The following is a 15438-nucleotide window of genomic DNA, read 5'->3' on the forward strand; positions in this document are numbered from 1 at the left end:
GCCCAACTGGCGCATCAGTCATATCACTTTTGATCCGCTCCTCTGCTTCCGCCTCGACAGCCTCCAGCCGGTGGAGAAGGTCTGCCAGGTCCCTGCGGAGATCCTCGATACACTTATTTTGGTCCGTCAATTTACAATCTAGGGATCTGGCCTTAGGTTAGCCCTTTGTCCATTGCTTGGAGGGAATGTAAAACTCACTTCACCCGCACGTCTAGTCTTGAAGTATCATCGGTTAGTAAACACTTTGCTTTCACGATAAGGGATGACTCGGACTAACTCTGCGAGGCATGTGAGGGTAAGCATGTTGCTATCTCTGGGCTGAGATAAGTGTCCGCCGTATTGAGGACTCGGTAGCACCCCGTGATCGTGGGTACTGGGAGGATCGCCCTGCTGCGGAACAGCTTTGTCGTTCTTGTTCGAGGGGGTCGATCGCTCTTCCTCGGTGGTGTCTCCAGACAGAGATTGAGATGGGTTTCGGCTGTATTCGGACTCCGAGGATGACAAGGACAGTGCGCGCTGCAATCGACGTCGGAAGTCTGGCATCTGCCGAGTGTGTGGAATTTTTCGAATGGCTCCCATAGTTGTGTATCGAATCAAGCGGGGTGTTGCCGACAAATAGACCTGTTTGAAAGTTATGACGGGAGTGGCTCTTATATGATTCGTGACGGGTGTGACACTCTATGTGTGAAAAAAAGATCCGGCGAGCAAATGCCCGCAGTGGAAGAGGCCATCGCCCTGAGTCTAGGCCAGCCATATCTGGTCTCACATTGTGAAAATTCAATGAAGCGGGGCGCAATAAGCATTTGGCAAGTCTTCAACGGATTTTCAACGGGACAAATGTTGACTAACAAGCTACCTGCACGAATTGAACGTCCCAATTCACGGCTCGCAGAAAGTTGACTTCGCGGTTGGACTTGCAAGTCAGCGCCTAGCGATCGGTGCAGCTAAGCTCGGACCATTATAGCAGGAGTCAATCGAGCTAATAATTTAATTGCAGATTCGTTCATCCAGTGCCTATATCAGATAATAAGTGAGGAAGGGTAGTCGCAGGTCCAAAATTGGGAGCACGCATCGAGGCAGCTACGATGGCAAAGTCTACAAACACAAGTTCGAGGGTATGGTCAGTCCATTTGCCAGAGCCAGCCCATTCTTTCGAACTTGTCAGCCAAGTTGAGGTTGTTTCACCTTTGTCAACAACGTTGAGGCATTTTATTTGTCAGGCCTAGACCCAGGGGAGCCAAGGGTGCCAGGTGGGGCGTGCCACTCCACCCGCTCTCTCCGCCCTGAACTCCTGAAATTTCTTATTTCAACGTTGATAAACCGCCTCAGCACCCACGAAATTAGGGTCGCCCAGTGCGAATTTGAAGTCAAAATCTCTGGACTCGGCAAAATGTACGCAAGTGGTCGCTGCCGAAACCCATACTCAGAATGGCATAAAAGACGCTCTTTTCTGGTCGAAAAGAAAAGCAGGACTTTCCTCCTCACACTCCGGGCCTCGCAGCCTTCGATTGTCTTTTTGCAGGTAAGATCTGCGTTACCAAGTACTCTTCGCAGGACGGGCTCTGCGTGATCAAGTGTGCCTCGCGGGACGGGCTCTGCGTCAACAAGTGTGCCTCGCGGGACGGGCTCCGCGTCAACAAGTGTGCCTCGCAGGACGGGCTCTGCGTTATCAAGTGTGCCTCGCGGGACGGGCTCCGCGTTATCAAGTGTGCCTCGCAGGGGGACGCTGCGTTACCAAGGGAGACCCGCAGGAGAGTGCTGCGTCAACAAGTTCTCCCTGGCAGTGATGAACCCTGTGTTGTATAAATGCGCTCCCTCACAGCCAATGAGCCCTGTGTTGTATAAATGTGCTCCGCGGGGACCTCCGCGACATCAAGAGCCTCCGCAGGGGGACGCTGCGAAACCAAGGGAGACCCGCAGGAGACCGCTGCGACACCAAGTTCTCCGCAGGAGAGTGCTGCGTCAACAAGTTCTCCCTCGCAGCAATGAGCCCTGCGATTGTAAGAGTGTGCTCCCTCACAGACGATGAGCCCTGTGACTGTAAAAACGTGCTCCCTCGCAGCCAATGAGCCCTGCGATTGTAAGAGTGTGCTCCCTCACAGACGATGAGCCCTGTGACTGTAAAAACGTGCTCCCTCGCAGCAATGAGCCCTGCGTTGTAAACATGTGCTCCGCAGGGACGCCTGCGTTACCAAGAACCTCCGCAGGAGACCGCTGCGACACCAAGTTCTCCCTCACAGCCCTGAGCCCTGTGATTGTATAATCTTGAGCTTCCATGCAGCGTTGAGCCCTGCGTTATCAAATTTGCGCTCATTAGGCGACCCGTGGCGCCGCGGTCCTCGTCCTGATCCTCTGGCGATTGCAGGCACCTCTTCGTGGTGTCAGAGACTAGTATTCGAATCCTCCATGGGTACTCGAAGAAGCCAAGACCTGCTCCAAACAACCAATTGAAATCAAAAATCCAACAAGACATGGCGTAAAATGACTTCAGTATTGTATGTAGACGCTACCGTGCATAGCCCTGGTTCGCGCAATGTAATTTGTACCCTTCAACCATGCCCTGGCCATCGAGAATGGACATTCACTTCCACGTAGTGTGAATTAGAGCATCGAGTCATGGCTGATAGCGGGGTGGCCAATCTGGGTGGTGGCTGAAATCCAAGTAGTCTCCATCGGTGTGAATGCTTGTCTCTTCTGGCTAGCAGTGGCAGCAGGGTTTGTCGGGATGTAGGGAAATGCGGAGTTTAGACGGTGAGTGGGTGGTGTGTCGGTGTGTGATGGTGTTGATTTGTTGATGGTGAGGGCATATTGATGGTGAGGGCTGGAGGTGAGTGACGGTTGAGAGTTGGTGATAATGGTGATGGGGACCGGACCAGTGAATCGTGAATCAACATGATGTGCAGTGCGGGTGACTCCCGGGCCGTGAAGTGACGGCCAACGGTAAACACCCATCCCCGTCATAGTGGGGATCTTTGTTCCCTCACGAATGCAAAAGTTGATAAACAGTGCGCAAAGATGATTTTCACATATTAGATTCGATATGGTAGTATATACTCCGGTCGCTCTTCTGTATGACATTCTCTCAGCTCGAGCTTCGTCGCGTGCTCTTTGGCGGTATTCTGTTTCTGAGGTAGTGTCGCCGTATGCTGAATTAAAACCTGCAATATATATATCCCCAGACCAGTGCTATATATACATTACCGGCAGCAAAAGCGGCAAAGAACCAGTAGGGCACCAGCGACAGAAAGCCTAATTCTTCTAAACATATTTCAGTTATCATTTTGTGTCGGCCTGATCGAATGAAAGACACTTCTGGAGCTCGAAACGCTGATCTTGCCGGATGTGTGCCCGGAAGAACGGCGGGTATGATTATTTGGAAATCGGCTATAATCGCGCAAGATTCGCGCGCCAGCACCTCTCCTTGCGTGGCCTAATGGAATTTGCTGCATTTACTAATAACGGCTCGGGTTCGATTCCTGCAGGATACGTTCAGATGACCTTTTCATCAGAAAGACGGGTCAAAACCCGCTTGATTTTTCCGGGTGATTTCGTGTTTTCTACGGTTGATTTTTACCTCTTGGCCACTTCGTGATTATGATGAACCCACTTTCTATAGCCACTTGAGCATGCCGACCCATGGCAGCATCCGGGGGTATTCAGACGTCTGCCACAGGCGACGAGGCCGTGCACTGACGCGTCGCAGCGTCTCGCGTCGGGCACACGTGACATTCCCACTGACAGAAATATGACTGCTACTTTCGAAGTCAACAATTACGTCTTATCCACGAGTTATCACAAACTGACCTGGCATCTTTCGAGTCATAATTGAGCAATTGTAACCGTTGCGGCAATCGAGTGGCCCTACTTTACGAGGCTGCTTCTGCTGATGAGTTCATGGCGTTCGTGTTGTAAGTCAGAGGTATAAAATTGTGTTTTTTTTTTTTTGGTTATATGTATGTTCAGAGGGAACATGAGGCTATATATACAACAAGAAGATCAAGTTGATTTCCAATCAACTTAGTTCTTCGTATACATACTTCGGGATTAATTCCGATGGTTCGGCTTGGTTCCTGATCTGCACCAGCCTCATATCACAACAGTTCGGTGATGACATCGAGGAGGGAGCATTCGATCTAGCACCGATTATCAGCAGCTGGCGCAAGGTGGTCGTTCGCCACTCACCGTGCTCATGCCCCAGATGAGATCCCCTGTTACCAGCCGCGAACAGCACCCCGGCCGGACTCGTGGGAAAGGCCGAACCAGGGTTGTGTTTCACTGCCATCCGAGGTCAGCATGGTGTCTGGTGGCTGAGGAGTGGTAGAAACTTGCCCTAAATATAGTCTGGCATCGGCATAGGCAAGCCAGAGATGAGCTAGTAGGCGTCAGCTCGATCCCACGTGCACGAGGGCCTGGGATCACTCTGTACTACGGGGAATGGATGTAGCCATACCTGCCAATGCACGACTCTGGGCAGATCTTCAACCGTGTCAGGGCAAGGTACTACTGGACGAGAGATTCATGGTATTTTGTTTGCGACAAACTTCGCCCCGACCTGAAAATGACTGCTCTCGCGGCGAGGGATTCTAGGGTAGATCTAAGCCACGGCCTGTCTAATCGCTTGCTCAACTGCAATCAGGGGTTGAAATATCTGGCCTTTAGACTATTGCCAGTAGCTCGTTTCAATTTGCTGATTGATGCTCCTGGGGAAATAGTTGTTTTTTCTGTGGCCGTCGATTCTCGGCTTCTCTTCGTTATTCCGGATGCTCTGATGGCTCGCTCGGTCAACAGTGAGGCTGGCTCATGGCTACCGACAAGCCTTCGGATCGGACGTGGGGCAGGAGGTTCATAGCCGTCAGAATATTGCGAGTTACTAATACATTGACTGTCAACCTTAGCCTGGACAGGGTAATGCCGGAGAGACGAATGAAAACACTTTGGAATTTTACCGTATGGCTAATCAGAGGGCATCAGGCCTTCCTGAATTGGGCTTGCTTACTGCGCCAGGCGAAGTGACCGTGTCAACCACGTCTTCAGAAACAACAAAGACAAGCGTAGTGAGATTCAGTGGCTTGGCCCATCAGGTTGTTGCAGCTGGTTTAGTTTCGAGGACGAGGGGGGAACATAGCTCGGTCAGGTCGAGTGTAAAATTGAAGGTCGCCCTATGACGAAAAAGAATCATAAGCGATATTTTCTAAGGAACGGAGAGCTACGAACGGAAAGCGTTCGTTTTGAGATTGAAAATGCAGTACCGGGCGTTGGGAATGGGCAGGGCAAAGCACTAGCGTGACTTACAAGACATTGAGCGACTCGCGACAGAAAGTTCGCTATCCTATATAGAGGGTCGTCAGCACATGATGTCTGCCTTGAAAATTGCTGCAGTCTTTGAACTTACATTGTCGGTTCTTGCTGTCCACTGCAGGGGACTATATAAAGGATGGCACCTCATTATCTTCAATCATTAGCAGGTAGCTTATGAAGGCAACTTGTAACTCACTGTGCTCGCAGCTTGGACCATTCCAGATCCTGATCCTGAAGGTTCGTCCAATGGCTTCTCAGGGATATAGCGGAGACGGGGCTGATATCAAGCATTTTCCATGTTAGCATGATTCCAAATGACTGGGCAGCTACACTCACTTGCTGTTCGAAGACCTCTTGTGTCGAGAAAAGCCAGGCTAATGCGATGCAACAAGTCAGTCAATTTCGTTGCACGATTTCGAAGTCAACATACCAAATAGTAGCCACGGAAACGAGAATTGATCGATATTCTTTTACCCGGAGTGACAAAGGAATGCTTGCGAACGACGGTTCTGCTGGCGACGGATTAGGTTATTTATAGCATTGCAGGCAGTCGTTCTGCCTATGTCGATGCGATGATCATTGTGATTAGTGAGGGCTCAAACACAAACTACTCTTCAAGAATGACTGGCTCAACATTTCATCATTGATTCAAAGCAGCTCTCAGACACATTGCATTTTGTTCCTGGTGATCAAGAACAAGAAAAATATTTTCTGGCTGTTGGCATTGTTTCAACAGTCATGAGGATGCCACAGAAAAGAACTGACGACGGTTATCACCATTCACCACCGTGAGTCCGCCCTTCAATGCGATGGGTGAGGCGACGAGGTCATGTCGTTTCACTCACCAGTGATGAGCCCGTCACTCCACGCAACGAACACCTCATCAAAGACAGGCAGACACCATCCCATATTGCGACCCTAGATCTCAACCAGCCCAACTGTAGGGTTCTTCATTGCCTTCCTCAGATATCGGAGAAAATGCGTCAAACCTACACAATATCAAGTAGATCTAAGCTATGGTACGGCGCGGCACTGATTCGCGCAGCTCCATTTCACGAAAGAGCTCCTTGCATAGTGAGTGAGTCACTAGATCGATTATGTTTTCACAGAACAATTTTTTCTGCTATCGACCTCGTCTTTGCGTAGAGCAATACTTGCATCGATCTCCTGGGAACTAAGTGGACACTGGAAGATGGTTACTACTACAAGGAAACATCAGCCAATTAGTGTCACGCCCACATGCGCATAAGTCTTCAATGAAATTATTGGTTGATAATTGGCCTTGGCTCTCAGGAGCCTGTGGGTCATTAATATTGATGCAATCATTGGACACCACTAATAGAGTGATATTTATGGAGGAATAATGAGCCAATCGGTGCCACGAACGATCCACATGTGCCCCAAAGCCTCAGTAGAAATGATTGGTCCAAATTTGGCTATGAGCACCTTGGAGCCTGAACCTACCATTATACACCTACCATAATTGGATAGCCCGTCAGCATTACCCACATCGAATTCCCGGGAACTAAGTGGATATGTGAATTTGGGTACTGCTGCATAATATAAGCTAGTCAGAGCCATGAATGCCTATAGACGCACAAGACCTAGGTGAAATAATGGCTAATATCTCACCCTGACTTCCGGGAGCCTGTGGTCGTCGATATACATGCTGTCGTTGGATGCTATGGATACTAATGATATATGCCAAGAAATGATGGGCCAATCGGTGCCGTGAATGACTCGAATGCACCAAAACCTTTAGTCTGCTACGTGGAGAAGACTGCTCGGATGAGCAATTCGACTAAATAGAATAGATTTCTGTTGTTTAGGGGTATGAGTCGTCTTATTAGTTCTCGAGGGAAATATGAGCCTATATATACAACATGGAGCCAAGTTGATTGTAAATCAAATTGATTGTCTGTATAGACATCTCGGAGCTAATTCCGATGGTGCGGCTTGCTTTCTGATCTGCACCGGCCTCATATCACAACAAGTCACATTGCAACCCTGTTTATCAACCAGCCCAACCATAGAATTAGTCATGTTCATTCGAGTTTTCGTATCTACCTCAGAATATCATAGTAAGTATAACGGACCTATCTAAAAGAAGTCAGGCTGATACAGACTATGATACAGCGTTGTATGTAATGATCTGTACAGCCTCATCACACAATATATTCCCTTGTTCTCCCGCCTGATCTTACTGTACCGATCTTCCTTTCTTACGCTTCTTGAAATTTTGTCGATTAACAGATGGTTTCAGCACAAGAGCTATAGAATTACTGCTGTGCTCGACCGTGACATTGTAATCATCTGAAGTTATAAACATCCCCTGTGTCAAGCTAAAGACAGGGAATGGAGCTAAGCGGGCTGGCATTGTAGGATCGCACTCTGCACGGATTCTTTTTCACCAGGCCCCTTAATATACAATAATTCTTTTGTGGACTCATTTCTTGGGTTATCCGCACGCCGATTTTGGCCCAGTCTGCACAGTTATAAAAAATTTCACTTTCGTGGTGGGCTTTGCCCACGCTTGTAGGTCTCATTCGGAGTACGTCGCCCGGTAGCCAGACCCATAGCTTTCGTGATATAAGTGGTATTTGATGAGCAGGTCCGGGGTATCAGGAACTCCCTCGGCAGGCCCTAGTAACCCTCCGCTCCCGAACTCTTCATCCGGGATATTTGTAGGGTGTATTGTCCTGTAGGCAGATCAAAATAATATTGCAAGTACAAAAGATATCACGTTTTGCAACTGGTAGATCCATGCAGGATGAATAAGCCACTCCAAATCAGTAGAGCTAATGGTCGCCATTTCGATCGGCCACGGATTTGTTATGTTTTTTGACTTCCTTCGATTCGGATTTAGGATCCAATTCGCCACTTTCGGTGTTGGGTCCTTCCCGGTATATTTTGAGACTGTCGTATTTATGGCTTTCTCCTTTCGCTTTGGGGGTTGCAGGAACCGACTTTGGGATTTCTAAAACAGACACGTCGTTGTCAGTTTTACTAATCTACTATACAGGTATATCCAGAGTGACGTCACACCCACTTTCTTTGTAGTCTGCGTTCTTTCTGCTCACGTAAATGTATGCCTGAGAAGGCTTTTGCCTTCCCATCTTCGGGGTATAACAGGAGCCCTTAACTGCGGATAGCGTAACCTTGTTTCGAGCTAACGCCATGATGCGTAGATGGTAAAGTTGATGATGGAACATGCCTGCGTACGTTTCTTGATAGCAACTCGTCGAATATTCTGTACCATAGAAATATGGAATAAATATTTAAGAGCCAGCTGCTGAAAATGCACGGGCACTACCCATTAAAAGATATTGTCAGGATGGGGAAACCTCGTTGCTTATTGCCCCCACCACGTAGCTAGCTAACCATGTTTTCGGGCCCTTGTCAATCTGGATAGCGACTCATACTCCAAGAAGAAGTTGCCATCAATGGAACACAATCTTTAAGGTTTCGATTTACGCCACGTGATCCTGACGCTCTTGCCCCCATTTTCAACGAAATGAGTCACGGGCGGTGGCATGACATCATGCCGGGCAAAGTATTAGGTGAGAAAGCACCTTTCTATAAACAAAACAATATGCCACCCGTAAGTAATCCCTTCCCTACAACTCTTTCTGCAATATGCTAGGCGAAAATGAAGCGCACACAGATTTTAAAGTAAGCTTTCTGACAAATTTGTGAATTACAGGCTTCAGTTAATTATCGAAGCCACCCTTCGACAGAAACGCCCTGGCAGTTCGACGCTACGGCGTTGTTCCTCTCCGAGAGAAGCTATTTTCCGAAGGATCAAAGGTTGAGTTCGGAGTCTAAACAGCTTTCTCGAGTTGGAAGGCTAATATTTCGCAGCACCGTACCTAGTTCGACTCTGCTGAATTTGTTCTAAAATCTGCACATAACCCATCCGAGATCTCCGAAAAGAACACTGGAACTGAGCGCCCGCAACACGCTAGCATCTCTCGGCCATTTTGCGCCGTGCCTGGCACCAGTAATGTTTGTAAGTCCGCGAATAATGGATTTCAGACTACCAGTCACGAATATCAAAACTACCAGAGTCCTCTTCATGAAAAAGAGGAGGCCGACTGCAAAAAGACGAATGAGGATTGGCTGTAAAATGATAACTCACTTAACATCTGAGAAATAAGATCTTAATGCCGACTCGAGCAAGATACCATAGGAATGGACATGTTGAGATACGAACGTCAAAAGTCTCCGGATGTCTCCGTCGGGAGACAAACTCTAAATGTATAATCATAATAAGAAAACAAAGGCGTAATCAGTACTCAAGGCCCACATCCACGTCCGTGCCGAGAGTATCGCTGGCGATCTCTTCATAATCCTTTTCCAGAGCAGCCAAGTCTTCGCGAGCCTCGGAGAACTCTCCTTCCTCCATGCCCTCACCTAGGTACCAGTGGACAAAAGCACGTTTGGAAAACATGAGGTCAAATTTGTAGTCAAGGCGATGCCATGCCGCGGCGATGGCGGTGGAGTTGGAGAGCATGGTAACCGAGCGGTCGACAGAAGCAAGCTCGCTCTCAGGGACGTTCATGGGCTTTTGGTTGTTAATTCCCAGTTTGAAACCGGTTGGACACCACTCAACCAAGTTGAAAGTGCCCTTGGCCTTAATGTGGGCCATAGCCTGGGTACAATCGTGAGGCACGACATCACCCCGGTACAGAAGGGCAACAGCCATGTACTTGCCATTCTGTGGGTCGCAAACAACCATTTGGTTTTTAGATTCAAAGCCTGTCAAGTAGTTAGTACGAAGCATAGTTGAATTAAATGGAGTGAAGGCACGTACACTGTAAGGTTAAGTCCTTGACCTTGAAGCTCTCGTGACCACTGTTGGTGCTAGATATGACAGGAGCATATGAAATGAGGGGGTAGTGAATTCGCGGAAACGGCACAAGATTTGTCTGAAACTCATTTAAGTCGACATTCAAGGCACCATTGAAACGCAAGCTGGAGGTAACAGAGCTAACGACCTGGGCGACAAGACGGTTGAGATGGTCATATCCAGGGCGAGGGATGTCGAGGTTGCGCTTACAGATATCGTACACAGCTTCATTGTCAACGAGGAATGTGCAATCAGAGTTCTCAATAGTATCATGTGCGGAGAGGACGGCATTGTAGGGTTCCACCACTGCAGTTGCCACCCGCGGGGACGGGTAAACCACAAATTCCAGTTTGGTCTTCTTGGAATACTCGGCAGAAAGGTGCTCGAGCAAGAGTGCACCAAGACCAGAACCTGTTCCGCCGCCAAAGGAATGGAAGAGCAAAAATCCCTGAAGAGAGGTGCAATTATCTGGAAGGAAATTAGTCTACATATCAAAGCCACGACAGGAAGGAGTCCCATATACACACCAGCCACGCGGCGAATCCGGTCTACAACGCCCTCCATGAGCAGTTTGCCAACAGTATAATGACCTCGAGCATCTAATATGCATTAGTTTTTTTTGGCATGCGTCTTCAAGATCTCGGGGGGTTGTACAATTATTAGCCGCATCCTCCTTTCCGCTTATTAGCTGATCAGGGTGGAACAGATGGCGGTAGGTACCAGTGCGTATCTCGTCAATGGGCTATAGCGCCGCCATTTCATCAGTCTGAATTTCATTTAAACTTCGTTGCCACTCTTTACGCACCGAAGGGTCAAGGTCGATAAAGATGGAGCGTGGGACGTATTTGCCATTGCCAGTCTCGGTGAAAAATGTCTCATAAGAGCCGCTCTGGTCAATTTCTTGGACATAATCAGGATTGATGTGACCATCGGCCAGAAGATTATGCTCGAGCAGGTAACTACATCATCAAATCAATGGTGAGTCATTGCAGAATGAATCACAAGAGAATAAAGACTTACAGCTCCCAGGCAGCATTGCCCAGTTGGGTACCAGCCTGGCCTAGATGAAGATGGCAGATCTAATGAGTCAGTATATGAGTTTCCATTATTTACTGTAGGGGTTTGCGTGGCCTTAGATACAATAATGGTATTGAGAGCCACACCGGAATTCTGGGCTGTCCGTATTTTGCGGTTCAAGGCTGGAAAAGAAACAGAAGAGGGCAGCACCATTTACATGGAGAACCCTGAGCAGCAAGAGGATGGCACGTACTTCGCCGCGCATTCTGTATGGTCAAAATCCAAAAGGCTGTCGCGTACAGACAGGCAGATGTGAAGTGAAAGAGAGTAGACGTTCAACATTTTAAGAAACTGAAGTCCAGAATAGGTTAAAGTGGGTCCAATTTGTTATGTTTCTCTATTTCAGGTTTAGCGCCACGGCGTAGTCAGCTGCTGTTGGATCCCCTGTACTGATAGTATTGTCCTGTCACCCTGATACACACTACTCGTGTATTAGGGTTAGTGTCGATTTGTAGGATATCCGTATACGCTAGTACTGAGGGAACCAATTGTCATGATTTCTAGGTTGATTGAACTTATCTTAAAGACTGCTGTTGAAGTGTCTCTAGACCTCAGGGGCTAAGGTTTTTCTGAAACGTGAGTATTTCCGAGTTGATCCGGTATACCATAAAACATGCGGGGAATTGGGTGGCCGCTGAATCATCCAATCTCTAGTGGTAAAGTACCACCTCTCAGATCGACAGTTCGCCCTCGAAATCACAATCCACTTGAATTTTTCCGAGGTGTTTTCCGAGAATTCGCTCTACGGTCAATTTTGGCTTTTCGGCCGCTTCAACTGAGGATGGTGAAACCAATTCTTCGTAGTCAGTTGGGCATGACCGAAGTCAGCAACTGGCGGTATTGAAATTGAGGGTTATCGGAGACCTGCTTCAACGGACGCATGCCACGGGAGAGACAAAGCAGTGGGTGCAATGACGCGTCGCAGCGCGTCGCGTAGGGCACACGTGACATGTCGATGCCCACACTGAAAGAAACATTAGCGGCTACGTTCGAAGTCAACAAGCAGGCTTTCTCCATCTGGGATTAAAAACTAGCCTTGTATCTCTTGAATCGTCAATGGAAAATTGTGACAGCCGAAGCAACCGGCTGGCCGTGCTTTGCGAGGCTGCTTCTGCCGGCGAGTACGTGCCTCTCGGGTGCCCCTCCGTGGTGACATCAAGGAGGCATTCGGTCGGCTTGCGGCTGCATTGAGCATAGCATCGGGGAAAAATAGCCACCTTCATTATAGCGACTTGACAACATGGTTAGTTGACCTCCAAAATATCTTAGTGATGAGAACGCACTTGCCAGCTTCGTTTATCAAGTAGGCCATGATGGCAGCTTAGGATCACCGCCTGCATTGGGACACGGCCAAAGTAATTTGCCGTTGGATACACTCGATCTAGCACCAACTATCAGCAGCTGGCGCAAGATGGGTGTTCGCCACTCACCGTGCTCGTGGCCTAGATGAGATCCCCCAATACCAGCCACAATACAGTATCCCAATCGGACTTGTGGGAACGGCCGAACCAGTGTTGTGTTTCACTGCCTCTCCATATCAGCATGACTTCTGGTGACTGAGGGTGGTACAGACTTGCCGTCAATGTAGTCTGGTATCAGGGAAGGTCAACCAGAGATGTAGCGGACTCAGCTCGATCACACGTGCAGAGTGCCCGGGATTACTCCGTACTGCGGGGAATGGATGTGGGCCATAACTTCCAATGTAAAGCTGTTTCGTCTTTGCTGTTCGTGCGACAGGCTGATCTTCAACAGTGTCAGGACAAAGTGCCACTTCTGGAGAAATCCATGATATTTGGTCTAGGTTTCACCAGGAACTGACCTGAAACGACTGTTCTCGCGACGAGAGACCTGGTAGATCTAGTGCTGCAGCCTGGCTTGTCGCTTGCTCAGCTGCAACCAGGCTTGACAGCGCTGGCCCTCAGCTCGTGGTCGGTAATTTGATGCATTATTGGCTGATCCTGCTTTCATAAAGACCGTGGTATTTCTCGGTGGTTGTCGGTGCTAGGCTTCTCTTTGTTGTCATCGGATGCTGCTATGGCTCGCTCGGTCAACCGTGGGGCCGGCTCGTGGCTGTCGACGAGGCTTCGGATCAGATGTGGGACAAGAGGTTCATAGCCGTCGGAATACATAGCCGTCGGAATACGGCAAGTTCCTAATACATTGACAGTTAACCTTTGATCAGACAGGGTAATGCCGGAGAGATGAAAACACTTGGAATGTTACCGTATGGCTAATCGGAGGGCATCGAGCCCTCCTGGGCCGGGTCCACTAAATACGTCGAGCGAAGGGCCGTTTCAACCAAGTGTTTCGAAGAAACGAAGGCGCAAGCATACTGGGAGTCTGTGGCTTGGCCCATCAGACTGGTATACCTGGCTGGTGCACCTGGCTTAGTTTCAAGGACGATGGGGAATACGGCTAGTCGTATCGAGGGCAATATTGAGATTCGCCCTATGATGAGAAAGAGACATCAGCGATATTTTCCGAAAAACAGAGAACCACAAACAGATAGACTCCGCACTGAGGCTCAAAATGCAGTCTCGGGCATTGGGGATAGGCAGTGGCAACGCATGGGGCAACTTACAAGACATGGACTGGCTCATGTTAAAACAATCGGCCTCATATACGGAAAGCTGTCAGCACAGGCTAACTACTCTCGAAACTGCCATAGTGACCGAAACTTACCTTGCCAGCTACCGCTGCGCGTGGAATCCTAGTGTGGTCTAGTCTGCTTGGCAGTGGATGGTTTCGATCTATGATAAACTATTATTAGGTAGCTTATAGGAGCCCTTCATAACTCACTACCTTCGCAACCTGGATTTATTATTGAGACCATTCCAGTTCCTTTGATTGAATTCCCAGAGGAGCAGCCGAGACGGAACTGATATTAAACATCTTCCACGTTAGCATGGTCTCAAATGATCGGGCAACTAAACTTACCTGCCGTTTAAAGATTTCAGTGTCGAGCATAGAAAGACTAGGAGCGATACAACAGGTCAATTCGATCACAACCGCATGGCAGTCCGAGGTCGGGTCAGTCCGTACTGGAGAATAGTAGCTGGCGAGGTCGAGAAATGTTCGATATTCTTTGTTCAAGGATGACAAGGGAATGCTTGAGAACGACCGTTCTGCTGGCGAGAGTTCGGGTACTTATAGCATTGCATCCAACCCTTACTCTCGAGTCGATGTAATAATCCTTGCGAAATGTGAGGGTCTCAACACCGCTGACCCTCAGATTTCAGCTGGTTCAACATTTACCCATTGATCTGATGCAGTATTCGGAGGCATCGCGGCTTTTTCTTGATGAATGAGTATATGAAAAACCCTTCCTCACTGTTGGCACCGTTTCAACACTCCCAGCGGTCCGCAGAAAAGCGACCACGACGTGTTTCAACATTCATCAACATGGGTTTGTACTTTATCGCTACCAGAGGTGGCACAACAGCGGTCACCTCATTTAAATCTATTCACTGATCATGGGCAGTGTGTTTTCGCAGATCAAACGTTGAATGATGTTTACGTCGTCGTCGTCATCGTCTTCTTTTTTTTTACTTTTTCTTTTGTTAGGGTTCCACGCGAGATCGAGGTCTGAGTTGCATGTATGTGAGTGCCTATACGCAGTGACGGATCTGCCCATTTTGACAGCTCTTTTTTTCCAGGTTGTTTTCTGCTATCGCTACGGAGCAGAACTGTGGTACATGCATTGCTTTTTGATATCGCTATTGTTTCTTCAAGACCACAAAGTACCTTCTTCGCTCAGTTTCATTCCTGAGCGATAGGCGAAGTTCCAAATTTTATTATTGTCCGAATATGATGTTCTAGTGCCCTTTGCCAGCCCGGTCAAGCCATTGTCGGAGGAAATATCCGATCCGGAAACTGTTTTCGGGGCTACTTTGGACGCGAAGATGTGCTCATATCCCGAGAGATAATCATACGGGGATCTCGGCTCCAGTTTGGAGTGTTGACTAGTGCTGACTAGTGCTCAATGGAAACATTGAGTTCAGTAGTTGAGACAAGACCTATTGCAAAGTGCTAACCGATAATATTCTAGACAAAGCGCCTCTCCATTGTCGAAGAAATATGGGTAATCTGTCATGGTATTATGTGGGCCTTATTATTACCGGGGCTTCTCAAGATTAAGAGGATCTCAGGACGGTCATCTCAGAACGAGAACCCTCTCAAAACAGGTCTCTCATTCCAGTCCTTCTCCCAGGTAC

The 15438-nt window shown here is 48.4% G+C and overlaps 1 protein-coding gene across 1 annotated transcript; it reads right to left on the minus strand.

Moving 5' to 3' along the window:
• Positions 1 to 9586: 9586 nt before the first annotated feature.
• N7509_012760 (tubulin alpha chain) lies at positions 9587 to 11429 on the minus strand (the record flags this gene model as incomplete). The annotated part of the gene is made up of 7 exons (XM_056637397.1): positions 9587 to 10056; positions 10112 to 10615; positions 10675 to 10746; positions 10802 to 10889; positions 10953 to 11106; positions 11168 to 11226; positions 11418 to 11429. The coding sequence occupies 7 exons, from the start codon at positions 11427 to 11429 to the stop codon at positions 9587 to 9589; spliced, it is 1359 nt and encodes a 452-aa protein (XP_056483427.1).
• Between the last annotated feature and the right edge of the window lie 4009 nt (positions 11430 to 15438).

This window comes from Penicillium cosmopolitanum (genome assembly GCF_028827165.1).
Source record: "Penicillium cosmopolitanum strain IBT 29677 chromosome Unknown utg000011l:1.0-3548175.0:1.0-3550911.0, whole genome shotgun sequence".
NCBI lineage: Eukaryota > Fungi > Ascomycota > Eurotiomycetes > Eurotiales > Aspergillaceae > Penicillium > Penicillium cosmopolitanum.